Source organism: Suillus fuscotomentosus (assembly GCF_016647785.1).
Source record: "Suillus fuscotomentosus strain FC203 chromosome Unknown F5891scaffold_2, whole genome shotgun sequence".
Taxonomy (NCBI): domain Eukaryota; kingdom Fungi; phylum Basidiomycota; class Agaricomycetes; order Boletales; family Suillaceae; genus Suillus; species Suillus fuscotomentosus.
This window is the reverse complement of record NW_024539514.1, coordinates 1,284,148-1,308,050: the sequence shown is the minus strand read 5'-3', so window position 1 is coordinate 1,308,050 and position 23,903 is coordinate 1,284,148. Positions and strand designations below refer to the sequence as shown.

The 23,903-nt window shown below is 46.9% G+C and overlaps 7 protein-coding genes across 7 annotated transcripts; 1 reads left to right on the top strand and 6 right to left on the bottom strand.

Annotated features, from left to right (window-relative positions):
- Positions 1-78: 78 nt before the first annotated feature.
- F5891DRAFT_997744 (uncharacterized protein) lies at positions 79-2,371 on the bottom strand. The gene is made up of 15 exons (XM_041378454.1): positions 2,042-2,371; positions 1,927-1,990; positions 1,737-1,868; positions 1,615-1,678; positions 1,420-1,551; positions 1,312-1,362; positions 1,250-1,257; positions 1,158-1,177; positions 993-1,105; positions 925-941; positions 836-873; positions 770-785; positions 692-717; positions 449-632; positions 79-382 (listed from the first exon to the last, which is right to left on the bottom strand). Exons 1-14 carry the CDS (start codon positions 2,083-2,085, stop codon positions 449-451), a joined length of 909 nt encoding a protein of 302 aa, XP_041233477.1. The 5' UTR covers positions 2,086-2,371; the 3' UTR covers positions 79-382.
- A 1,140-nt stretch (positions 2,372-3,511) lies between these two features.
- F5891DRAFT_219202 (uncharacterized protein) lies at positions 3,512-6,467 on the bottom strand. Its single transcript, XM_041370952.1, has 3 exons — positions 6,198-6,467; positions 6,043-6,141; positions 3,512-5,983 (listed from the first exon to the last, which is right to left on the bottom strand). Exons 1-3 carry the CDS (start codon positions 6,436-6,438, stop codon positions 3,663-3,665), a joined length of 2,661 nt encoding a protein of 886 aa, XP_041233476.1. The 5' UTR covers positions 6,439-6,467; the 3' UTR covers positions 3,512-3,662.
- Positions 6,468-6,886: 419 nt separating this feature from the next.
- Positions 6,887-7,489, bottom strand: F5891DRAFT_997720 (uncharacterized protein). The gene is made up of 3 exons (XM_041378453.1): positions 7,338-7,489; positions 7,266-7,288; positions 6,887-7,214 (listed from the first exon to the last, which is right to left on the bottom strand). Exons 1-3 carry the CDS (start codon positions 7,433-7,435, stop codon positions 7,153-7,155), a joined length of 183 nt encoding a protein of 60 aa, XP_041233475.1. The 5' UTR covers positions 7,436-7,489; the 3' UTR covers positions 6,887-7,152.
- Positions 7,490-9,993, top strand: F5891DRAFT_997717 (WD40-repeat-containing domain protein). The gene is made up of 8 exons (XM_041378452.1): positions 7,490-7,798; positions 7,862-7,959; positions 8,024-8,174; positions 8,224-8,517; positions 8,572-8,736; positions 8,794-9,055; positions 9,168-9,414; positions 9,527-9,993. Exons 1-8 carry the CDS (start codon positions 7,714-7,716, stop codon positions 9,566-9,568), a joined length of 1,344 nt encoding a protein of 447 aa, XP_041233474.1. The 5' UTR covers positions 7,490-7,713; the 3' UTR covers positions 9,569-9,993.
- F5891DRAFT_1220441 (MFS general substrate transporter) lies at positions 9,709-11,816 on the bottom strand (the record flags this gene model as incomplete). Its single annotated transcript, XM_041369403.1, has 7 exons — positions 9,709-10,302; positions 10,362-10,856; positions 10,919-11,076; positions 11,121-11,255; positions 11,313-11,473; positions 11,529-11,594; positions 11,646-11,816. 7 exons carry the CDS (start codon positions 11,814-11,816, stop codon positions 10,043-10,045), a joined length of 1,446 nt encoding a protein of 481 aa, XP_041233473.1. The 3' UTR covers positions 9,709-10,042.
- A 637-nt stretch (positions 11,817-12,453) lies between these two features.
- On the bottom strand, positions 12,454-14,639 carry F5891DRAFT_219011 (uncharacterized protein). Its single transcript, XM_041370951.1, has 18 exons — positions 14,549-14,639; positions 14,383-14,493; positions 14,237-14,324; positions 14,172-14,185; positions 14,089-14,109; positions 13,972-14,040; positions 13,893-13,920; positions 13,782-13,833; positions 13,685-13,728; positions 13,608-13,632; positions 13,528-13,546; positions 13,431-13,470; positions 13,283-13,383; positions 13,168-13,227; positions 13,091-13,118; positions 12,986-13,043; positions 12,901-12,925; positions 12,454-12,851 (listed from the first exon to the last, which is right to left on the bottom strand). Exons 2-18 carry the CDS (start codon positions 14,466-14,468, stop codon positions 12,671-12,673), a joined length of 939 nt encoding a protein of 312 aa, XP_041233472.1. The 5' UTR covers positions 14,469-14,493; positions 14,549-14,639; the 3' UTR covers positions 12,454-12,670.
- Positions 14,640-15,326: 687 nt separating this feature from the next.
- On the bottom strand, positions 15,327-16,507 carry F5891DRAFT_997674 (uncharacterized protein). Its single transcript, XM_041378451.1, has 7 exons — positions 16,466-16,507; positions 16,241-16,415; positions 15,847-16,125; positions 15,660-15,791; positions 15,514-15,602; positions 15,402-15,465; positions 15,327-15,349 (listed from the first exon to the last, which is right to left on the bottom strand). The coding sequence occupies exons 1-5, from the start codon at positions 16,491-16,493 to the stop codon at positions 15,590-15,592; spliced, it is 627 nt and encodes a 208-aa protein (XP_041233471.1). The 5' UTR covers positions 16,494-16,507; the 3' UTR covers positions 15,327-15,349; positions 15,402-15,465; positions 15,514-15,589.
- Positions 16,508-23,903: the final 7,396 nt, after the last annotated feature.

The following is a 23,903-nucleotide window of genomic DNA, read 5'->3' as shown; positions in this document are numbered from 1 at the left end:
GGGGTCATGATATTATCTTGAGCACCATGAGGGTCGTGGCGACCCGAGTTCATGAATGCATGTTTCTGGGCAGGTAGCGAAGGAATACTAGCGATCTCGTGTATACTGTCAATATTTTCTCGTGGTATGGTAGACTGGTCCGCGACCATCGAATCACCACTATACAGAAGATAGAACATTACAAGGCAGGCTAGCTACAAGTTAGTCTATCACTAATGCATGCAGTCAGTCGGAGATAGTCATTCCGACCGAAGGATACACCTGATACTGGATATACACGGATATTTAAAAGGAGCATAGGAAACGTAAAAGAAATTCTAGGAACAAAAATGAGCACAAAGGGTCGCCCATGTTCAGTCAATTTTGGTAGTGAACAACCACCCTATGTACAACATATGGTTACCAAGTCAACCAAGATAAACCTTGAAACCATATTTCCGATACTTACCTACTCCCGCACACCTTCCAACTCTTCTACATTATCCATTCCTGGAGAACACCCTGCAGCAAATGCTTGTAGTTGCCGGTCCACTTCACGGCTGAGATCGTGAGTTTCGTAGGAACGCGTTTGAAGACCCCGAAGGTTCAGGACTAGGCGCTGGCCAGCTACCGAAAGTAACGGAGTCGCGAATCTACATGCAATATCAATATCATAACCGAATGTGATGGGGTTGCATTACGGCTAACGTACCCTTTAGCAAGGAAATATGTTGGATTCTGTAAATCAGTCAGAAAGAACGACGGTCCGCTAAGGATAAAGAATACTGACGGTCCTGAATGCAGTCCTGAACATAATAAGGCCATAGAACGAGTCAAGAGTATAAGCAAGTCTCACCAAGAGATAACGGTCAATGCATTACTGAACGTACTAGCCTATTCGTGTTGTCAGCAACGAGATACATCATGAAGATTTTTTACGCTCACGATGAAAAATAAGATCGCTATACAATTGTAGTCAGTTGCGGACGAATTACTCCAGAAAGCACGCTCACCGTCTCGAAAGAGTACATGGAGGAGACTAGACGGGTAGAGTTGCTGAAATTCCCTGGAATATATCCGGAGACTTCGCATCGTTAAGACGAAGGTTACTGCATCGAGAATAAAGCTTGATTGATGGTTTTCAGCAAGCGCAAGCACACAGAACAGAACATCTTAACCTTCCAAAGTAAATTAACCACTAGCGTTACAATATCATCAAGGCCGACGAGACGTCTGTCAATATACCAAACACGATGTAAAAGCGACCAACCACATAATCTTTGAAGTAGCAATGTATCAGTATGCTGCAGGAGCCAAATAACCATCACCTACTAGGCCCTGTCGCCACGCAAACCTGAGCCACCTCGAGGAATTGAAAATGAACTACCGAAGCGAAACCATTCTTACAAATGAAAATAAAAACGGTGCAAAGTGACCTACTGTTACCGGTGTATAAACCATACACTGAGCTAACCATCAGCACAACGATGCAGCCCACGTAGCTCCAGGCGAAGATGTTCGTCACACGCCTTCGAGTTCCCCAGATAGCCCATGCACGCAGGAGCACGAGGACTGAGGAAAACCAAAACCCTCAGGCCTCAGGACGTGCAATGATTATCGAGCAGATGTACGCACTGTGGATCGATTCGACGGACACAAGCGTGAAGCAAGTGGAGAAAATTGAAAACCCTCGACAGAACTGACACGAAATTAGCCACTCGCTAAATATCATGTCTACTCATGAAACTACAACATACCTTTTGAGAATCATGTGCAAGGAGACCAGCCTCTTCCAGCCGGATGGTAGTCTGTCCAATCAGGTTTCCATACCTGCTGAGAAGAAACATGATTTTCATAACCGTCCAGGGGGCCTTCCAGATGTAGATGAACTGCAACCAAGGGCATATTGTGAACATTCATATCACGCATATAACATGATAAACTCACTTCTTCTGTGAAAGTTAGGAGATAGTCGTAGACTAGTAATGTATGGCCAGCTGCGGAGAACGACCTAGACAATATTAGGTGAGAATTCGACGATGTGTACGATATATAGATATACCTCCGCACCCAGACATCTTCCAAGAACTGCAGGGACAAAGGCATGGTCGAAACAGTCACAACGGTAAGACCGATCTAACGACGAGGAGAGCTAGCACGTTTTAAAAGGTACCTAGACAGCTATAAGCCATCCAGCGCTTGACTTTCACTGGCAATGATATCCAACGTATAAATATGGAGGGGAGAAACGAAGTTTGAATGGACACGGATCCTGAAACTACTGGCAGTCGCCGCGGTGTTGGCTACAAATGCATATGATTGGAGAGGGTCGCCGTGAAATTAACATTATGACAGGCTAGCCATGTCATCGAGGTGTTTGGTAGGGTGTAACATTTACGTCAGCGCACAATTTGAGGAGAGTGAGACAATTTTTCGAACACTTGACCTGGAAGGCTCCATTAGAAAGACGTCGGACGGTTTACGTCAGGGTCAACGCGTAATACTTGTCTGTCCACCAGTAAACATATCTGAATTAGAAGGCCAGGCGCTTGCACACTAAACGTCCTACAGCGTCGACCACGCGTAAGGAGGAGGGGTCCGGAAAATCCTCAAAAATGATAACGATATAGGCGGCAAAACTGAGAAAAGCTCTTGGTGAGCAGTACCATAGTAAGAAACAGGCATCGACGAGGAGAGATCGTTGACTGGTAAGTAAAAGCACATTCGAGCATTGAATAATCCTTCACAATGGTGAGAGGTGGCGCAGGGTAGTCGCGCAGTGCCAAAGGGTACAGATGTATACGTAACGGGTTTGAGGGGAACCTGACAACCACATAAACACCGTCAGGCCGGTATGCGCAGAGAAATGTAAAGGAGCTAGCAGATAACAACAAGATAAAGTAAGTGACAGATGACGGGGTGACGGTACAGTTCGAAGACCGTAGAAAGCAGGAACATGAATAAATAGAGTTGGACTTGGTTGTGGCAGCATCACCTTCGTACACGGTGTATGCAGTATCGGGCGGCTTGGCATTGGTAATGTCTCGCCTGCGGGACGCTGGGACCGGCTCAGGTGCAGACTCGGACGTCATGCTAGCGGCAGCAAAAGGATCGACAACGTGAGCGGAGATGGTAGAAGGTAGTTCGGGATCGTCCACAAGGATGGCAGACTGACATTTGAAGGCTAAAGCGTTACATTTGTCGTCATCGGACTGACGTTTGCGGCGCTAGAATTTAAAATGAGAAGACTGCAGGACGGATCTTCAAAAATGGGAAAATGACACACCACTGGAACAGGCACGGACTGCAATGGAAAGCCCGAGCCAGGACTCCTGCCACTGAGCCGGGACCTCTGGCGCTTCCGCCAGACCACGTGCCACATGGTGTGGTGCAGGTGAGATCGACAACAATGGATGTGATGTATTTGTGGTTGGAATAACTAGCACTATGAAGACGTAGGAAGAGCATGGCCTACTCTAGCATTCGGGGCGCACGACGCACGTACTAGTCACGATACAGTAAACCACCTACAATTAGCCACCGAAGGCTTATAAGTGACTATGCGGAGTCGAGAGTGCTCAAGAAACATCCAGACATTCACATACAGTACATTCCATGGAAACAATTAGCGGGGTACTTAGATGGCATGCAAGGGACCAATATGGAAGACAGCCCCCAATTCACTAATCAACCACCATCGCGACCTCCTCCGGCATCCCATTCTCCGCTACTCTCAATTCCATTCTCTCTTCGCCATTCACAAAGTTATCGTTTGATCCCAGCACAGTAGCGCCAGAACTTTCACCCAGCCCAGATCCCCCTTCGCCAGTATCCATTCCCGATGGCGGCAGCGGTAGCAAAAACGCCCCCTCCAGTAGCTTCGCCTCTTGACGCTCCTTCTCCTTGTTCTTCCAGTGCTCCTCGAGCCCCACCCGCGCATCATGGCTTGCCTCCCGGACCATCGTCGTGCGAGTGGGCTTCCACTTCGTTGGGTCCATCGCATTATAACATCCAGCCGTCAGGCCCTCGAGAGCCCATAACTGCGTCCCACCAGCAGTAAGCGCACGTTCGACGTGCCTGTCAAGCAGCCGGTGCTCGAGAAGGCCTGGGTAATACCGCCCCGCGATCCACGTCAAATCTACGACAATCTCATAGCCCGGCTTCAGGATGGGGCGAAACTTAAATCCGTCGGGGGCTTTTGGCAGTGGGAAGGCACTGAGGACTGGATGCGAGAGCGCGCTGTTCGCGTCACATTGTGGTGCCGTAGATGCAGAAGTGGAAGCGCCAACTACGTTGCTGTGTGAAAGAACGTCTGTTGTCGTGCCTTCCACGGGAATCGCTGGGTCTGGGTTTGCGAGTGGAGGTGGTTTCAGTGGGGATGTACCATTCATGAATGAAAGTCCAGATGGTACAGCATCCAACTCAAACGACCCATCCACGTTTGAATTGCCATTTTCGATCGCCTTACCCTTTCCTTTGTCAACTATCATCTCCTGGCCGTCCCAGTCTTCCTCCCAGTCTTCATCCACGAGTTCATAAAGCGTCCCTACTGCATGGCAGACTTTGGATCCTCTTCCACTCGGCGGATCGGCAACGAATAATCCTTCGAGGCGCATGAACACGGCCCGCCCCTCAGCGCCACCGACCTGGCCGCCCATAGATCGCGCATACTCCTGCGCCTTCTTACTTGGGCCAGCAGGTGCATCAATAAGGTCATTTCCTTCAGGAGCGATCTGGGCTCGCGAAAATTTGAGCCGAATAAGCTCGTCTGTCCAGATGCGCTCTGCACCCCACCACAAGCCTTGGTAGCGTGTCTGCACGACTGTCTGGACCAGTGCCAGTGGGGGTAGCGGTGCAGAGATACTAGGCGTGTGAGAGCCTGAGCCAGAGGGCGTCGCCATGGACGAGGCGAGGTTAGCATTATGTGCCATACTCGAGTTCATCACTGAATCGAGACTTTGGAATGTGCTGATTGATTGTGGTGGACCGGAATTGGGGTATCCAAGGCTGAATTTGAACTCCCAGTCGTCTGTGGGTGTCCAATACCCAGAAATATTTGCGCCGATCTGCAGCGCAATACCATACGGGGCTGCGGCTTTTGCAAAGGTAACTTCCGATGAGGTGGAATAGGGGTTGAATGCGAAAGTGCGTGCGGGGTCTGGGTCGAGGTCCTCATAAGATACTGCATGGATAGCTTGGATAAGCTCATCTGAAGGGGCAACTGATTGATACGGAAGAACAAGTTGGTCTGAAATATACAATGATTGGGAGATACCAAGAAGTTTCATTTTGTAAGAAAGGTCGTGCCGGATGATCCAAGGGACTCCTTCATCACCATTGGATTCAGCGTTCGAGCTCGGATGACCGTTTGAGCTCGGATGACCGTTTGAGCTCGGATGACCGTTTGATGGTCCATCAAGGATATCCATATCTGTGCCCTTTGGAATAGGCGTAGGCTTCATTCTTGTCTCTTCGACAAGACCTGGCCAGAAAAAGATGGAATCGTCGCCGCCTGGGCCACTGGGCCCTTCGATTGGGTTGTTCAATGCGCACCAAAGGAGTTCGCCGTCACGGAACCATCGACGAACCTTGACTTCGGGACCATAGGCACAGCTCAAATCGGAGTTACGCTCCCTGAGCATGCTTTGCTTTGGTGCAGGCGGTCTGACAGGTTTTGGCATGCGACGTACACCGACATATGGTCTAAATCTTTCTTTGTCGCGTGAGCTTTTCTCTTGATCCCGAACAAGCCTATCTTTGGGTGGCTGAGGCTGGCGTTTCAATTTAGGGGTTTGAATTGTCCGTGTGGGTGTGTTTGCAGCAGAGGGCGCGGAGCCGCCGCGCTTTGGAAGAAGACCCATGGAAGCAGTGATTTCACGTTGGGGTTTTTTATTGCAATACTTGCAATTGCAGTTGCTACGGTCAAGCGTGGGGTCTGTAAGCAGCCATAGGGCGTGGGGAATAAACTCTGGGACAGAGCGGAAACGTTTGGCATAGGTAGAGCCTTTTAGCATTGAAATGGTAAACACTAACTAATTGCGTTGACGGGGAAGCATAGCTCACCTATAAGATAGGCATCATGACGAGGATTATCCTTTGGGCCTTTGTTGTGATCGAACATCTGATAGCCCTCAGGCCATCCTTGCAAAACATGATTGCCCTCTGTTGAAAGAATGAGATAAATGATCGGTGGTCAGTAGATGAAAGGAAGTGCTCACGAGCCATGTTAAGCTTTGTGGCAAGGGCTGCACCGACTTCGACACGCCATTTGATCGATAACGATTCATCAAGGGAAGCCTGTCGCATGAAGTTTACATGGCCCTCGCTGTCAATGTGGGGGGTAGTGTTTGTGGGCCATTTGCTTGGGTCACCGTCAGATCTTGGGAAATCAATAAAGATAGGATTCGGAGGGATGGCGTGTGATGAGCCGAACCCCTTGTGGGTGTTTCTAGCACTCATCCCTCGACTAAGAGTTCGTGTAGTACTACTACGACACGCTGCATCATATTAATAGGCGATTATATCAGCAGAATAAATAAATGCAAACACTGGCAGCGCTTTATTATCCTCCAAAACTTTTGTTGGAAGTACTCATGTATGATGCTCGCGGCTTCATGCGATCTTCAATCAGCGTTTTCTGTTGAAGACGCTTGACGGCGAGATCATCTTGCATGAACTGCCGTTGATTATCTACGTCCTGCACATCTATTTCTTGTGGCAAAGGCGTTAAACAACACGGCAAAAACGAGATACGTAGTATCGTGGTCAGGTTCAAGAAACCATCTGCCTGTTATTTTTGTCAGGAGGATGCCTTGATTCTTGCCAGACATTTTGTGTACTTCGTAGATCTTTGAGTACAGTTTTCACTCATACAAGCAATCTCCTTTGAGCGTGCCATTCCGAGTAATGCCAACATGTGCCTTGCTCCCTTGGTCTGTTTTCTAAGGACAAAAGTTGAAGCTGAAGTGTACGGAAGACCCGCCCCGTTCGATGTCGTACAGAAGGTCGAGGATGACACACGCAAAGAATCGCCCAATCATGCACCAGTGCAATAGATTAAAACCATATGCAGGCGAGGTGTCCCTCCTAGGCAGTCCAATAGAAAGACGTTCCTTCTAAGGAGGATACAGTCCATTGTTTGGAAGAGGTTCAGTGTACACTAAAGCGCAATTATCACTGCAACTGCTGCACTTTTGCCCGCTCCAGCTTGAAGTAAAACTCCTCCTGCCTTTGTACTGCAGCGAGTCAGCGTTAACAAATGAGGTGCCACGACAACCCAGACGTACCAGACTTGAGATGTACGCCATACCTATCCGTATATGAGCATGATTTGAGAAGCCGAAAAACAATCTACTTACCAAAAAGCATAAGCAGATGAGACGCCGAGACCAAGGGCGACCGAAAGGTCGAGCCACAGTCTCTTTCTAAGTTTGCCAGTGATTGGTGCAATAGGCATTGTTGGATTAAAGATTGTTTTCAATGTTGAACGTTACGGTGCAAGCCGGGTCCAGGTAGTGTGGGTGTAGCCAAACAAGAGCACAACAAAACGGCTCATCTCATCCACTTGACTAGCATTGGCATTGTACGAGCTCGCTACCCTGAACCTTTAAACTCGTACAATCATCAATCTAGCTGTCTTTCATCTTGCGGTACAAATCAGAATTAGATCAAAAAATCAATTCTAAACTACTCTTATAACAATCACAGCGAACCCCCTCTAGCCACGCTACAATCATGGACATCGACCCATCAGGCTCTGGTAGCTGGCGCTTTGCACAATGCTTCGGTGACAAGGGTGAAGTGGACGACATCACAGAAGGTCCGTGCACCCACTCTGATCGACTCTCTGGTTCAACTGACCCGCATCGATGGGATACCGCAGCCGACATCATATCCACAGTCGAGTTCGATGCAACTGGAAATTACCTCGCCACAGGCGACAAAGGTGGTCGTGTCGTTCTCTTTGAGCGAAACGAGTCTGTGAGTATCATTCTCATTCCATTGTTCCCATATTAAAACCCTGATTACGCCACGCGATCATTAGAAAAGAGGCTGCGAGTACAAGTTTTACACAGAGTTCCAGTCACACGAGCCCGAATTCGATTATCTAAAGTCTCTTGAAATCGAGGAGAAGATCAACAAGATCAAGTGGTGTAGACGACAAAATACCGCCCACTTCTTACTTTCTACTAACGGTTTGCCACCCCTTTCCCTCCCAGCACTTCTGACTAATCCCACACATAGACAAGACAATCAAACTCTGGAAAATATTTGAGAAGAGTATTCGCGTAGTCTCTGAGTCAAACCACCTCGATGGCCATCGTGCCCTTCCACCCCCAAGTCTTGTCTCCCATCTCAAGCTCCCCCGCATGCAGCCACAGGACAACATTATCGCCGCAGTCCCACGTAAAGTCTACGCCAATGCACATGCCTACCACATCCATTCCATATCTGTCAATTCCGACCAGGAAACCTACATCTCCGCAGACGATCTACGCATCAACCTTTGGAACCTCGGCATCAGTGATCAGAGTTTTAGTAAGTCTCCTTCCTCTACTACCCTGATCTAGAGAAGACGCTCATGACTAATAGACATCGTGGATATCAAACCTGTGAATATGGAAGAACTTACAGAAGTTATCACCGCAGCGGAATTCCACCCTCAGCAATGCAACCTTTTCATGTACTCGAGCTCAAAAAGTAATATCAAGCTCGCAGATATGCGCGACTCCGCACTATGCGACCGTCATGCAAAATGTACGTACCTCATTTAAATCTTTAAACCCTTTGCCTCTCACATCGAATCATGTGCAGGCTTCGAAGAAGAAGAGGACCCCACATCCCGATCCTTCTTCTCCGAGATCATATCTTCTATATCTGATGTCAAGTTCAGTCATGACGGGCGGTATATCTTGTCGCGCGACTATCTCTCCCTTAAGATCTGGGACATTAATATGGAGTCGCGTCCTGTGAAGACCATTCCTATCCATGATCACCTCCGCGGCAAGCTTTGCGATCTGTATGAGAACGACTGCATCTTTGATAAGTTTGAGTGTGTATGGAGTGGAGATGATAAGTTCGTATTCACTCTCATCGTGCCCTTACCCCTTTCTTTATCTTCTGCTCCACTGTTCTCCAATCGATCCCTTTTTATTTCCCGAACCATCACTAATTGACTTGCAACCCAGGCACGTGCTAACGGGCTCGTACCACAACTTCTTCCGCATATTTGACACAGACTCGCCGAATGACGTCGTGCTGCAGGCGGACAAGTCTGCTTTCAAGGCCAAGAAGATTGGTGCACCTGCAGGCAAGAACGGGCTCAAGAACGGCCCGCGTCCCGGAGGACTGCGGGACGCAATGCAAACGGATACGCTTGACTTTAACAAGAAGATCTTGCATGCTAGCTGGCATCCACGGGAGAACACGATTGCTGTGAGTGTTACGCTTTGCATATAGTTCGTGCTTTGCGCCGTTAGTTTTTTGTGCTGCCGATCTTTCCTGCTTTACATCTGCTCCAGCGTGTGTACTAACACTCTATAATTAGATCGCTGCAACGAACAACCTATTCTTGTACAGCGCGGCATAATACGTTTCTACCCCCACCCACATTTCTCCGGCAAGAGAGGGCAAGTCAGCGGTGTACAAGCGCCCGAGACACCGTATTACGCACGGACTTATTCTTTCTTACACTACACTACCATATTACTGTGGGCGCTCGTTTTTATCCATCTTGCTTACGATACGAATCAGATACCACGTACAACTGCGTATTACCCTGTTTGTGTTTTCGGGACTTGTTTCTCATCCTTGGGCGCCCAGCCTTCCCTCTTCCTGTCCACCTCACTCACGCGCAACTTGCATATCCCTCTACCAGGCTACCACCACGTACATCATGTTTTCGAAAAAGATTCGTGTAGAATGAGATGAAAGAAGAAGTAATCAATGACAAGGGCTTGTATCATTTATGTACATTCGCGGATGACTTCATGCGAGGTTTACTAAGAGCATACTGGTTTATTCATTCCTCTACCGTATGAATTACTCGCAAGGCGGCAAATTTTCACTCATCCTCGTCCCTATTCTGCAATTCCTTAGGTAGGTAAGCCGCTAACCACAACATCCCAACCGCAGGTATGCACAGAACAACAAATACCGCGTGACCACCCAAAATATTGTGATCCTTCGAGAACGCGAAGATGGACCCGGTGAACATGGGACCAACTGCGCGTGCGATTGAGACTGTCATCTGACCCATACCATTGATCGCGCCCAGGACATTTTTCGTAGGTGCGGACGCGGTAATGAACATTAATATACTCGCTGGTTGTAAGTGAGCATGGGACCTACGATAGAGACACGTGCGATGACAGAAGGCTCACCTAGAGAGAGGTCCCACGCTACTATCAGAAGAAGCTGGAACAGCAGTGCGATCGAGACCATGTTGTCAGCGCCTCCGGAGAAGACGAGCCATGACATGACTGGAAACATGACCATGATTGGTATAAAACACGATATACCTGTGTAGAATGTGCGTTTGGGACCTAGCCGGTCAACGATTTTGGCGAAGAACAGCGCCTGGAATAAACCGTCGATGATGCCGAATAGCGCCATCCATAACCCAATCGTTTGGGGTGCGAATCCTAGCCCGCCGAGGTAGTGAGGGGTGGAATAAAACAAGGGCATGAGAGCAAAGATACAGATGTCGAGAAACGCAAGAAATGTTTGATTCGCTAAGGGAATTATGATGCTACGAATGAGCAGCGAACGTAGGGGGACGGGGACGTTGGCCATATTCTCCGAGGGTGATTCATTACTCCTGTATTCTTCCGAAAGTTGTTCGCCCGTGGCATTGCTATTGCGCTTGCGCTTGGTTGCTAGTGTCTGTCAGAGAAACAGGGTTAATATTTGTGACCGGGATGTCTGTCTCGAGTCTGACTTGCCTCTTCCAGGAGAAATACGAACATGAACGACACGGAAACAATTGATGCAGCAACAGCACAGGGCAAGAAATACGGATATTTTGCCCAGAATTGTCCAGCAAAGAGATTTGGCCAATGGTCTTGAGGACGAGCTAGAGTTCCCCCCATAAGGAAGCTGCAACACTCTCAGCACGAGTTTGTATTCAGAGAAAGACTAACCCGAAGAAGCCCCCAAAGCACCATGTGATGGGTATGAGAGCAAATCCTTGCGCCATGTTTGTCGAATCCGTGAGTTCGCCCATCATACTTCTCATGACTCCGCTATTGCCATTGAGCATTCCACAGATACAACGGCTATTTGGCTCATTGTATAGAAATACTCAACCATCTACACAACTTAGATTGACTGACCTGACGACAAGAGTCCAGAAGGAGGTTGAGAGACCGAAGCAAAGCATTGAGAGGCCCACTCCAAATAAACCGATCATAAGGACAGGTTTGCGTCCAATGCGATCAGAAAGACGGCTCCACTTCAATACCGTCAGTGATTCTGAGATGAAGAAAAGTGATTCCTAGTATCGCCAGAGTCATATAACTCCATGTGTTCGCTCAAATAACATGACCTACTATAATTCCAGCGTAATAACCGACTGCTGCATCGTTACCACCAGTGATATCTAGTTCTCGAATCAGCTGCAATTAACGTTCAAATTTAACTCCCTGAAGAAGCTTCTGACATTATACCTGATTGATGTACGGGTATATTGACATGCAAGCAATGGGTTCTGCCATTTGGACAAGCATCAAAATGCCGATCTGCAGTTTTGGAAGGGGCGTCTTTTGCTTTGTTTGCGTGGTTTCGTGCAGAAGGGGAGATGTTTCCATCTCAGAACCCTGGACATCGAAGATACTCATCCTGTTACAATTGACCTTGGGGGGCGACGTGATTTGTGAGCAGGCGCTGCAAAGTAAACAATCAACATTGAAATTTGAGAGTCCGCGCTAGCACACGCAAATGATAGCAAGAATAGCTATGAGCGCTGATGCATCTGATGCATCATGATTTGTCAACGCTTGACCAGTTTAACCGCGTGCTGTGGTTTCGCGGGGAACATGACTCGCCTAGGGTGTTGTTTGGCAGAAGCTTCAAAAATAAACAACCGCTTTCGGGAATGTTATTTCGTGTGATTATTGATAGCATACAGTAACAACAACGACATATGGTGTTCAGGTGAGATAATGATGAGTAAACTCACCTTCTCAATGGCCTTTTCAAGTTCCGTGATGTAGAAGGTATGGAATACATTTCAATTGGCTGCTTCCAACACCGCACTCAGCGTCACGTTGAAAATCGGGTCGGCACCGTCGGACCGGCAGGAAAGAGGGTAGAGGATCGTACTGGCCTCGGTCACAGGAGAGTAGTGACATGATAATGGTTACGAAGATTGTGATCACGGACAACTTTACACCAATACTTATACCAGATGATGATCTTCATGCTTCAGTGAGGAACACAGGATTGGTGCACGGCGACATTCGAACGAAAATATGTCTCATAGTAGTGAATCTAGAAGGACAGAGGCATTGTGAAGAATAAATTATATGAATTCTTTCTGATGGTCTGACTACGGCTGCCAGTGAATGTAAATATAGTGGATGTAACAGCTTCTCGACACACAAGTACGATAACAACTTAGTACTTAACTCTAGGCAATTGCGACGACACCGAGGCGGGTGGCATTACGTCCAAAGGATTATAGTGGCTCGACTTAACAGGAGGACGCTTTTGAGGAATCTGTTCCTTCTTGCATTACCGATATTTCCTGCGGCCCGGATTTATTATCTGGCAAGCCCACATGAATCGCCTGTGTGGAGCGTGCAAAACTGATTTCGGAAATTTCGGCTTCGTGGGCTGTCTGTGGCTGCAGATAGGAATCCCGAGCGATTAAGCTGAGCAAGATATCAGTAGTCTCTTTTATCACCGTTAGGAACAACTCACTTGGCGAGAAGACATGTAGCATATACTGTCACGCCAGGACGTCAGAACATTCGTGTACTCGAGTTGATGACAACAAGACTCTCACAGCCTCCAATAGGAAAACACATATGTAGATGATACACATCGAAACGGCAAGCTGCCCACTGCGTCTTGGTCAGAGACATGGTTATTGTGCGCGATAAGCACTCACAATTCCCATAGTGATAGATGCCACCACACTACACAGGAAGTAGTGAGTATATCCACTGTCAATACAAAGGAACTTGCGTTGTAATCAAACCCGTTTGCGAGCAGAATATGATAAGTTTCGTGATCATTCGGTTGGTTCTGAACACCAAGACTGTCAGTTCATGTTAATTTCATACTCGAACTGATCAATCACCTTGGCGATTCAGTCCTGTGGTTGTAGAGAATATAGGCCGTAGTTCCAGCGATAAGAACATCATCGATTGCTGAACAACCAAGCGAGATCAAGGTAGACCACTTTATCCTTGTGAGTTGCTTCCCGATCAAAGGTAGAACAAGCTTACATTAACCACGACATTCAAGTTGTAATGGCTTATTCGGGAGCTATTTCCCTTATTTGAGAAACACCTGACAGGGCGACATTGATAAAATTGGACCTACATGTAGATTGTACTAAGAACTCCAAAAACTATTTTCCGTGATTAAGTAGCGATTATCCGTTGCAGGATAAACTATCGCACCTTGCTCCATGACACAAAATGCAATCTGATTGGCGCAATCAGTTGCTGTTTCCGAGGCAGCCAAACGTAGTGCCTACCAGGACGAATGTCATTCTCCGTTTACCATAGAAACTCTTCTCAACTTCACGCACGCATCAGAAAGAAGTGTCATAGTAGTACGTCAGCAGCACGCACGTCTGAAAACTCTAGATATGAAAACGCCATGCACAACAGACGTGATAAAAGACTATGGGACGACAGTGAGCTTAATTAGTTCGAGACTGGCGGAAGAAAGGCGCCACTTGCACATATTCCGTTGTAAAGCGCCAAGTTTCTGTCGTTCTGTCAGAAAGTGCCTTGATGAATGACTTTAAATGCCACCAACATCAACATATGGCAGAGTGTCATATTGAACTTGAACGCATGAGCGAACGATATCCAAGTAGCAACTGCCCTAGCAGGACTTTCAGCGGCTTGTATAAATATTTCCATAGAGACTCACATTTGTACAGCTTGGATTAACCTGTAACGCAACGTCAGTCTTTCCGTTAACTGCATGTATGACATGCAATTGAAGATATTTACCAGATGAAGGCAACCTGTTCTGCACTGTCAGCGATGAGTCTGTGATATGCGACGAAAATTCATACGAGAGCTTTAGACAGCCTGTTCTCCACAGATCGAATTGTATCTCTCCGGAAATAAATCCAAACTTGCGCAGTCAAAATCAAGAAAACTCTATAAATCTTCGTTAGTATATGACTGCCGCCAGTATGGCTCTCGATAACAATCATACATAGATGATATACCAAAACCAGTCATCACCGAAGCCACAATCCTAATAGCGGAACTGTATGTTAACACGACCTGGTTCATGTTCATGGCGCGAATGTAGTTGCTGATTCTTCTTTGGAGGATGAGATGTAAATCGAATAAAGTTCAGAAGAACGGTTGTGCATCACTTAATAGTACAGGTGGCCGCACAAAGCCGGTGAATGTTCCGGGAGAAGACATGAGCATAGCGCTAGCCTGCTACTAGTACTAAGTAGTACTGAGAGCCATCATATCCGCCAAGGCTGGATCAATCGGGCTTATAAACCTGGTTACCCGGGTCCCGGGCCGTTGAGCTATCTTTGTAGTCTAAGGCTGTGCAGCTGAAGCGCTTCTACATACATAGTTTGTTTATATCATTCCGTGATCAATATTATTTCAACCGCGTCTCACTACATCCCCCATTCACTGATGTCGCAGCACGAATTGTGAATCCTGGCACAGCTAATTCGATGTGTCGCAATGACCTTTCAGAAATAGTCCAAATGGCGATGACGTCTGTCCTGAAAAAGCATCATGGCGCCAAATACCTGATATAACCGAGGCTAACGTCTTGCGGAGGCTGTAGACAACAACACCCGTTGGAAGATGATGCAATACCCAGGAGCTGTTTCAGGTATCGCATTTCGTGGGACCAGTGATTCAGTGCCGATTTACATCTGTATCATTTCGTGAACGTGGTCACCTGCTCAGCTGGGCTTCTGTCGTCAAAATCTTCATAACAATGCTGCAGCCGACTCAAAACCGACGATACCCGCGCTTGCCCATGTCGATAATCACTCGAGCTTGATTTCGTATAAATGATCATTATCTTCCACACCTACTCATTTATGCAGTCGTCTTATCACAGAAATCAGGCCTCGGGAACAAAGGGAGATCATATAGATTTTGCACGAGACGTTTTGTAAACAAAGGGACGTGGATGCTCCGTACTAGTGAGTACATCAGGCAGAGAGTTAATAAGCGCATTCTGAATCCACCCACAATATTTAAGATGAAGTTGTTATCCATGAATTCCTTTGTAGCAGCGTACCAGTACACCCGTCACCTTTCTCCCCTTTCTCAGCATAGTATCTACCATCAAGGACCGACTTACCGCGGAATCAAATCACCTCGTCCTCGTCCTCTTCAGACTCCCCATCTTCCCAATCGAGGTCATCGGAAGGGGAGAGCTAATCAATCTTGCTGTATGGTGTAATCTGGTGAGTCCAACACCAAATTTTTTGACCAAGACAGGCTCACATCGGGAGCTGGGCTGAACCAACACCTTCCCCCTGTAGACAAAGTCTGGCCAATAAGACCATACGGCTTGCCTCTGTGGGGGTCAGTGGACCCCGGAGTTGCTGGATGTCATGTATGAGTAGACGACCAACCCTGTACCCTGAATGAGAACAGTCCTGCTTTTGCAATGGGTTGTAAACGGAATCACCTGTTTCTTTGTTTCCAGTCATCTCGCAAAGCTCCACAAGCATATGACCTTAATTCTGGATTTTCGCGAGGAGTGTCTTGGAACTCCTGGGCAATTCCTTCCATCAGGGACACAACAAAGTCCTGGGTCTGCCGAAGATAAATGAAAGGACAGCCTCCAGGAACAACATTTGGAGACCGACACAGGACACATTTAGTGACCCCAAGGCTGATGGCTGAACTGAGCGTGCAATATACACAAGCCGCATGTCCTGATGAGCAATAAGTCACTGGTGCAACACTAAGCTTGGGTTAGATTAGGGTGATGATCATATCAGGATCATGGTGCTGACAGGACGTCCCAACATCTGACCCACGGGAGTGGGCAACCCTGTAGGATCACGCATATCACTCACATCGGGCACTGGGAATGTTCCTGGATCAACTTAAGAAAGCTAGCAGCCAAGAAGTTTGATCCAGGTGGTCCTTGATCCGCTGCGGGGGCTGGTGGTGTCTGTACCTCTTGTGGAACCTGAAATGCTGGCTGAGAGTCCAGGCGTGGCAACTGGAACACTCGTACAACACGGGCTCCTGCAATCTAACCGTGTTAACCTGTATTTGGATCACTTGACCAAACTTACCATGATATAGTATGGGTGTTGAAAGCATGGGTGATGGTCAGAAGTTAAGGTGGAAAACGACCAACCTCACGTGATGTGACAGACATGTGACGCTGTGAGGATAAGTCAAATGTCCGCAGAACGGCACAAACTCATGATAACTTATGCAACTGGACCTGTAGTAATTAGGCTTGTAATATAATAACCATAGCTCAATGGGATTAATGTTCTAACTCCTGCAATCACATGACTGCAGTGTGACATTTTACTACATTCACCTATAGCTCGCTGCACATGATGTGTAATTGAAAGTGGTTCTCTGATTGTGTGCGCAGAGTATGTAGCAATGTGCTCGTGCCAAATGAGGAAGCAGCTGCGGGAGCCATGCTGGACTCGATGGGTAAACTAGTCTCTTCTCCTGGTCAGTTTTTTTATCCTTCTATTGGTTGCTCGTTTCATTCATAGGAAAAAGTGGTTCACCTCTATCTTGAAGATGCCCGGGCACTTGCCCCTGTGCTCGACCCGCAGTCCAAGATAGTAGTGCTTGTTGGCAGTATAATAGGGGCTTCCTATGCATATAGCTGGTTGGTAGGATCCCAGCACCAGTCGCATGGCCTCCAGTCGTCTGAAGAAGGAAATCGTGCTGGGAGAAGTCTAAAGGAAGGGCAACTATCAGCTGGATGGGTGTCTGGAAGTGCAATGATCATAAAGATGTAATTTTTGCGAGACTGTCAAATATCGTGATAACCTGAGGGCAAGACCAGACAAACAACTAAGACTTGCATCGATTGACATACAAAATGTATGTGCAAGGAGTGTTGGAGGCACTGATGTCATGCGCTCTGGGAGGTAGGGCTGTAAGAGTCCATTTAGCAGCCGGTGTTGATCTGAACGATCCAAGTCACCACCACAGAACAAGTGCACTGTCGCTGCAGGCCACCCAGAATACCTCATCTGATGGGCATAGCACCAACATTCTTCTACGACAAATTGTACATCAGGAACTTGTAAGCACTTGATGGAACATGACTGGTCGAAAGTGAGTGGCCAGACTTACATTCTCCTTACCCGGTATGCGAAGCTTTCGTGCTCATTGACCTCCAAGTACACGGGGGCACCCGTGCGAGAGGTTTCTTGACCGGGCACATAATACAGTAACATATACCCATCTCAGACGGACAGCCCAGAGTGACAATGTACCTATAGAGAGGGGCCATCCCATGTGGGCCCATGGCAATAATTGTACCATGGTAGACGAGTGGGCCGAGTGAATGTGTGTACCCGAGACAAAGGGATGGGCCGAGGGTATATAGTATAGACAGTGATATAGAAATGTACTAGTATATAGGACATTATGAATGGTGAATCAAGTTTACAATGGAGACGGGTGGGCCGGACAAATGTGTGTACCCAAGGCAAATGGATGGGCCGGGGGTATCCAGTTCACAATGGAGACAGGTGGGCCGGACAAATGTGTGTACCCAAGGCAAACAGATGGGCCGGGTATAGTGGGTCTGGTTCATCTAGCATCAGGTGAATGGATCATCCGGTAGGTATATTATCAGGTAGGTATATGATCTGGTAGGTATATATAATATACTACCGGCCGGTGCGATCTCAGGGGTGGTTTGGTTGTGTCAATCAGTTCATATTTGAGTGAGATATGGGCAATACAAAAGTCTGTGCTAATTGACCAGGCAGGTGGATATCAGGTTGGATTGACCGGCTCAGGTGAACCGGTCTATATGCCCTATTAAACTACCGGCCGGTGCAATTTCAGGGATGGTTTGATTGTGTCAATCGGTTGATATTTCATTGAGATAATGTCAATACAAAATTTGGTGCTAATTGACCGGGCAGGTGGATATCAGGTTGGATTGACCGGTTCAAGTGGACCGGTCTATATGCCCTAACATACTACTGGCCGGTGCAAATTCAGGGGTGGTTTTCCTGTGTCAATCAGTTCATGTTTGATTAAGATACAGTTGATACACAAGTCTGTGCTAATTGACCGGGCAGGGGGATATCAGGTTGGATTGATCGGTTCAAGTGGGCCGGTCAATATGCCCCAATATACTACCGGCCGGTGCGATTTCAGGGGTGGTTTGGTTGTGTTAATCGGTTGATATTTGATTGAGATACGGGCAATATAAAAGTTTGTGCTAATTGATTAGTGATGGCCAGGTCCGGTTCTGAACCGCGGTTCGAACCTGAACCATTTCAAACCTGACCGAAGTCCGGTTCAAGGTTCGGGAAATAGGGAGGACCGAACTGTTGGTCCGGTCCATGGTTCGGGGACTTGCAGAATTGCAGAACCGGTTCTGAACAGGTTCAAACCTGTTTGAACCAAAACAAACATGGGGTACCTGACGAGCAGGTGGACGTCGTTGGACCGGAGGTTGTGTAGCATTAGCCTAGTGTATGTATGTTGAGCCCAACAAGATCTTTGAATGAAGGTGTTACATACATGGAGTGCAAATTTGTTGGCCTGGCATTGCAAGTCTGTTCAGTTGCGAGAATGTAATACAATGAGACTATCAACTCACCTTTGAAAAAACTTGCCAATGGACCAATCAAGGCAAGCGGCCTTCGCAGTTTCATCGCTCTCATCCATCATATATCGAAATGATCTAACAGCTTCGATAAGTCTACCTGCGCAAAGAAGTGCCTCACACCATTTCTGCACATTCGGTTGCATCACATCAACGTACCATAACGAAGTCCTCGTATGTAGAATGAATGGCTGATTCAGACGAAAAGCCAATGGCATTAACAGCTTCGGCGAAATGGTCAGCAGCTTTGTTGTGATGCCCACCATCCAAGGCATTGGTACCCAGTCAGACAAGAAGATAAGCCTAAAGTACGAATTAAGAAAAAATACTGTCAATCGACGCAAGAACCTGGATTTTGTTGAATGTAAGATGCTCACTTCTACAATGCCATACGCAGTGTTATCGATGTTAGGGCAAGTGATGGCAAGTTCCCGAAGGCGCTGTAGAAGAGGAATCTTGACTATAGGTGAAAACACTTAAAACAAATGGGTGCTCTACAGCAAGACCAGAATACGAGACAACAACTCAACCCAAAGGACAACCACTGAGAGAAGTTCCTCGAAATAAAATGGAGGGAGACTGTATGAGCTAGGCGGGCGCTAGCAAGCGCGAGAAGGTAACACGCACTGAAGGTACAACAATTCAGATGGTGAGTCTGAACAATGTTGGGTCCTGCAGAACCTAGCTGCTATTCGACCCTAAAGGGTTTCTGGACCAGGCTCAAGGCTCAGAGGAGAGGAAATATCATAGAAAACTACTGAGCACTCAGACTCATACTGGTAACTGGTGAAAAGATTGATTGCTTATGTAAGCTACAAAAGTGCCAACATAAGGTAAGGTAAAAACAGTCTCTACAAGCCCAGCCAGAAATGAATCCCTACAGCGCAAAGGCACGCGTATGCGAGGCGAAGGCGCGCGAGATGCGCATGTGAGCGGGAGGTTCGAGAATGCGCGCGCGCGAAGCGAAGGTGCGCCTAGAACGTTAAGGGAAAGGTCCTATTTGAAGAGTGGATGCACAGATGGATGGTTGACAGGAGAATCAGATCAGATATCAAGTGAGGAGGTGATCTATACACTTTCCAGTACACAAAGATAAGGGGAAAGTAAGTACCAGAACCCCAAAGATTCCCTTCTCTATTTAAGAATGGAGATTACACTATGCAGCGCGCTCCCGAACCAAGTAACCATATCAACTCTAATTATAACTAAGTTTAAATAGACTTTCTATATGTAGCGCGGTGTAGAGACTCATGCCTCTCATGGCGTGATATGGCAGTTTCCACTAAGGGAGTATACAGCACCAACTCGCAGCACCACTCTGTGTACTGTCCACAGCAATTCCTATATGAGGCGCAGCTTTCCCGCGCAATGCGCGCCATGCGCGCACCATTCCTGCGCTTCGCGATGTATACGCGCACGCGCGTTCCCGCGCTTGCGCGCCCTATAGCACCAGCCATCCAGAAGCATCCATCCACTGTCCACCAAGCCCTCTAGTGCGTATATTTCCATTTCTTTTATTAGCATATCATTCCACCTTTATTTTTATCATGAATTCTCACTTATATATATCTTTACATACCTACTCGGTAGCGCTTCGGCTCCGCATGACCGCGCTTAGGCGCGCTATATAAGCGCCAGCAGTACATACTATTACTTACTTACCTTTCACACCTTACTTTCACCCAACTTTACCTAGTACTTACTACTTAGAAAGTCGCAGTAGAAATCTATTCATTAGCACAACACATCTCACATCCTTTATCTTGCTTATATCTTCACATAAGTTTAGTCTCTCTTATTTCCGCTTACACGCGCGCGCTTTCCCGCGCTTCGCGCGTTCCCGCACCTTCGTACCTTGCGCGCACCTGCGCTTTCTCGCGCTTCGCTGAAGCGCGTACCTCTAGATCTCCGCTGCACCTGCTTCCCCTTTAGGGTCGAACGCACTTGTCCTTTCAAGTATAGCAGACTAGGCAACGCACGACCTACAACTTTTTAGATACAGTCAGGAGCATTTCTTTGTTCCTCTCAGTATTGTTGTTTCTACAGCGGATTTTGGACCGAAGATTTGTTAGTTCAATGAAGGAGATAGGAATAACGCACCAGCAAATCAGTAAGGACATGGGACGAATGGACGGACAATAGCGTGAAGACCTAGGAGGAGGCGCACGAATGTGCGAGCGCAGGTAAGGCGCGCTTAAGTGCACGCAAGTGTAAATAGGGCGCGCACGAGTGTGCGCGAGACTGGTCCTTTGGATTAGAGCTGGATCATATAGGAATGTATGGATAAAGGCCAGATACTCGGCATTGAGACGCGTGAGTCTCTACAGCGCTGCACTCCGTCCACTCGTTGATTTGCATTGAAGAGTGCAATGGCCTGAAATTTGGAATGAAAGAGATAGTATGTGAGCGAAACTAAACCTGCCTTGATCAATAGAAGTAAATGAACAGTCTTTGAATCTTCGTTCGTGAACGTGAACGCGAGGTGTTGTTGGGCATGTTTCAATATAATTTTTCTTGACAAATTTTTTATTAGTTTGGATGGTCCGGTTCTCGGTTTGAACCCTCACTGAACCAGAACCGGACCATTTTCGGACCGAACCAATGGTCCGGTCCACGGTTCTCCTAATTTCCTGGAGAACCGGACCAAACCGGACTTTTCCATCACTATAATTGATCAGGTTGGTGGATATTGATTTGAATTGACCGGTTCAAGTGGACCAGTCTATATGCCCTAACATACTACCGGCCGGCGCAATTTTAGGGGTGGTTTTGTTGTGTCAATCGGTCAATATTTGATTGAGATACAGGCAATACAAAACTTGGTGCTAATTGACCGGGCAGGTGGATATCAGGTTGGATTGACTGGTTCAAGTGGACCGGTCCATATCCCCAAATATACTACCGGCCGGTGTGATTTAGGGGTGGTTTGATTGTGTCAATTGGTTCATATGTCATTGAGATAATGTCAATACAGAATTTGGTGCTAATTGACCGGGCAGGTGGATATCAGGTTGGATTGACCAGTTCAAGTGGACCGGCCCATATGCCCCAATATACTACCGGCCGGTGCGATTTCAGGGGTGGTTTGGTTGTGTCAATCGGTTCACATTTCATTGAGATAAAGTCAATACAAAAGTCGGTGCTAATTGACTGGGCAGGTGGATATCAGGTTGGATTGACCGGTTCAAGTGAACCGGTCCATATGCCCCAATATACTACCGGCCAGTGCCATTTCAGGGGTGGTTTGGCTGTGTCGATCGGTCAATATTTGATTGAGATACAATTGATCAGGCAGGTGGATGTCAGGTTGGATTGACCGGCTCAGGTGAACCGGTCCATATGCCCTATTATACTACCAGCCTGTGTAATCTCAGGGGTGGTTTAGTTGTGTCAATCAGTTCACATTTCATTGAGATATGGTCAATACAAAAGTCTGTGCTCATTGATCAGGCAGGTGTATATTGATTTGACTTGACCGGTTCAAGTGGACCGGTCTATATGCCCTAACATACTATCGGCCGGTGCAAATTCAGGGGTGGTTTGCTTGTGTCAATCGGTTCATTTTTGATTATGATACAGTCGATACACAAGTCTGTGCTAATTGACCGGGCAGGTGGATATCAGTTGAAATTGACCGGTTAAAGTGGACTCATCCATATTTCCACCAGGCCTCTGGACCTCCAAACTACTGGACCATCAAACTACCAGACCATCAGCTTTGCAACCAGTATTTTGCAACCGGTATTCTTGCAACCGGTTGCTTGTGGTAATGTAGTACTTGATCAGGTGATTCCACCAGTGGTCTGATCATGTAAAATGGTTAAGATTTGACAAAGTTAAGAGCCTTGCAAGAGAGTCATCAATTCAGAAGAGGATATTTTGTATCAGCTTTGCCACCAATATTTTTGCGACTGGTTGCTTGTGGTAATGTAGTACTTAATCAGACAATTCTGCTGGTGGTCTGATTATGCAAAATGGTTAAGATTTCACAAGGTTATAAGCCTTACAAACGAAAGTCCCAAATTCAGAGGATATGCCTCTTTGCAACCAGTATTTTGGGACCGGCTGAAAACATAAAATAGGTTTGCATATTTGTATCTCTGGGTATATTTCCTTGTGAATACTGTCCCCAACATCTATTCTAACATAGAAATAATGTCTCAGGAGCTCGGGGTCACAGGACAAGACCTTGTGATGCTGTGTACCCACCTTCTCCTGGTGGTTCATCCTCTGCAAAAGGTTATCCTGCAGGAACACAGCTGCAGGAAGATGTGAGGACCATTCCTAGATGTATGTCCACCAGGTAAGCACATCATGACACCTACAGGAATCTTCTATACAGGCTAAAACCTCTAAGATCATAGTTTTTGCATTTTTGGTGTTTTCCCCTACTTTACCATTGTGTAAATGATCCAGGCTACTCATATATTATCTTTACTACACATATACCTACTTCTCATCCCAAGGATCAGTTAGAAATATGGCATAACATTGTTATCTAAGGCAAAGAGGATATGTCTACTGATAAGGGGCCTACATTTGACAAGGGACAAGATCTAGTAATCAGATGCTTGCAATATATTCTAAGCATGGTCAATATTATGGTCTTAGATTTCTAGAAGGATCCACTAACAGTTGAGAGCTAGGGCAGTGAAATACCTCTGAAATAGAGTGTGGGAAACCCCAAAAGCCCAAAACATCGAAACTCACCAGGTTGGTGTACATGTAGTAGTCAGACTTTTACTCACCAATCCTAATACTTCTTCACCACACTCTTCTAAAAACACTCTACCTGCAGGGGAATGTGTAGTATAGGTTCATTAGGTAGTCTATTATATATACTACTACATTTTTTCATAAAATCTTCGACCTGTATGATATATATCAGTGACTATCAGTGACAGGGG

Excerpts from the sequence above, each read along its gene's own strand:
- F5891DRAFT_997744 (XM_041378454.1), bottom strand. The coding sequence starts at position 2,085 with ATGCCTTTGTCCCTGCAGTTCTTGGAAGATGTCTGGGTGCGGAG. Across the intron at positions 1,363-1,419 it reads TGGTTTATACACCGGTAACA|TTCATTTTCAATTCCTCGAG; the intron begins GTAGGTCACTTT and ends TCGCTTCGGTAG. Across the intron at positions 633-691 it reads ACATATTTCCTTGCTAAAGG|ATTCGCGACTCCGTTACTTT; the intron begins GTACGTTAGCCG and ends TATTGCATGTAG.
- F5891DRAFT_219202 (XM_041370952.1), bottom strand. The coding sequence starts at position 6,438 with ATGAGTGCTAGAAACACCCACAAGGGGTTCGGCTCATCACACGCCATC. Across the intron at positions 6,142-6,197 it reads CACAAAGCTTAACATGGCTC|AGGGCAATCATGTTTTGCAA; the intron begins GTGAGCACTTCC and ends TTCTTTCAACAG. Across the intron at positions 5,984-6,042 it reads TCATGATGCCTATCTTATAG|GCTCTACCTATGCCAAACGT; the intron begins GTGAGCTATGCT and ends CAATGCTAAAAG.
- F5891DRAFT_997720 (XM_041378453.1), bottom strand. The coding sequence starts at position 7,435 with ATGCCTATTGCACCAATCACTGGCAAACTTAGAAAGAGACTGTGGCTC. Across the intron at positions 7,289-7,337 it reads TCATCTGCTTATGCTTTTTG|GTATGGCGTACATCTCAAGT; the intron begins GTAAGTAGATTG and ends ATATACGGATAG. Across the intron at positions 7,215-7,265 it reads TGGCGTACATCTCAAGTCTG|TACAAAGGCAGGAGGAGTTT; the intron begins GTACGTCTGGGT and ends GACTCGCTGCAG.
- F5891DRAFT_997717 (XM_041378452.1), top strand. The coding sequence starts at position 7,714 with ATGGACATCGACCCATCAGGCTCTGGTAGCTGGCGCTTTGCACAATGC. Across the intron at positions 9,056-9,167 it reads GTATGGAGTGGAGATGATAA|GCACGTGCTAACGGGCTCGT; the intron begins GTTCGTATTCAC and ends CTTGCAACCCAG. Across the intron at positions 9,415-9,526 it reads CACGGGAGAACACGATTGCT|ATCGCTGCAACGAACAACCT; the intron begins GTGAGTGTTACG and ends CTCTATAATTAG.
- F5891DRAFT_219011 (XM_041370951.1), bottom strand. The coding sequence starts at position 14,468 with ATGAACATGAACCAGGTCGTGTTAACATACAGTTCCGCTATTAGGATT. Across the intron at positions 13,384-13,430 it reads ACTTGAATGTCGTGGTTAAT|TGGTCTACCTTGATCTCGCT; the intron begins GTAAGCTTGTTC and ends ACAAGGATAAAG. Across the intron at positions 13,044-13,090 it reads CATCTATCACTATGGGAATT|TGGGCAGCTTGCCGTTTCGA; the intron begins GTGAGTGCTTAT and ends ACCAAGACGCAG.
- F5891DRAFT_997674 (XM_041378451.1), bottom strand. The coding sequence starts at position 16,493 with ATGCTTTCAACACCCATACTATATCATG. Across the intron at positions 16,416-16,465 it reads AACACCCATACTATATCATG|GAGCCCGTGTTGTACGAGTG; the intron begins GTAAGTTTGGTC and ends GTTAGATTGCAG. Across the intron at positions 16,126-16,240 it reads GAACATTCCCAGTGCCCGAT|TGTTGCACCAGTGACTTATT; the intron begins GTGAGTGATATG and ends ACCCAAGCTTAG.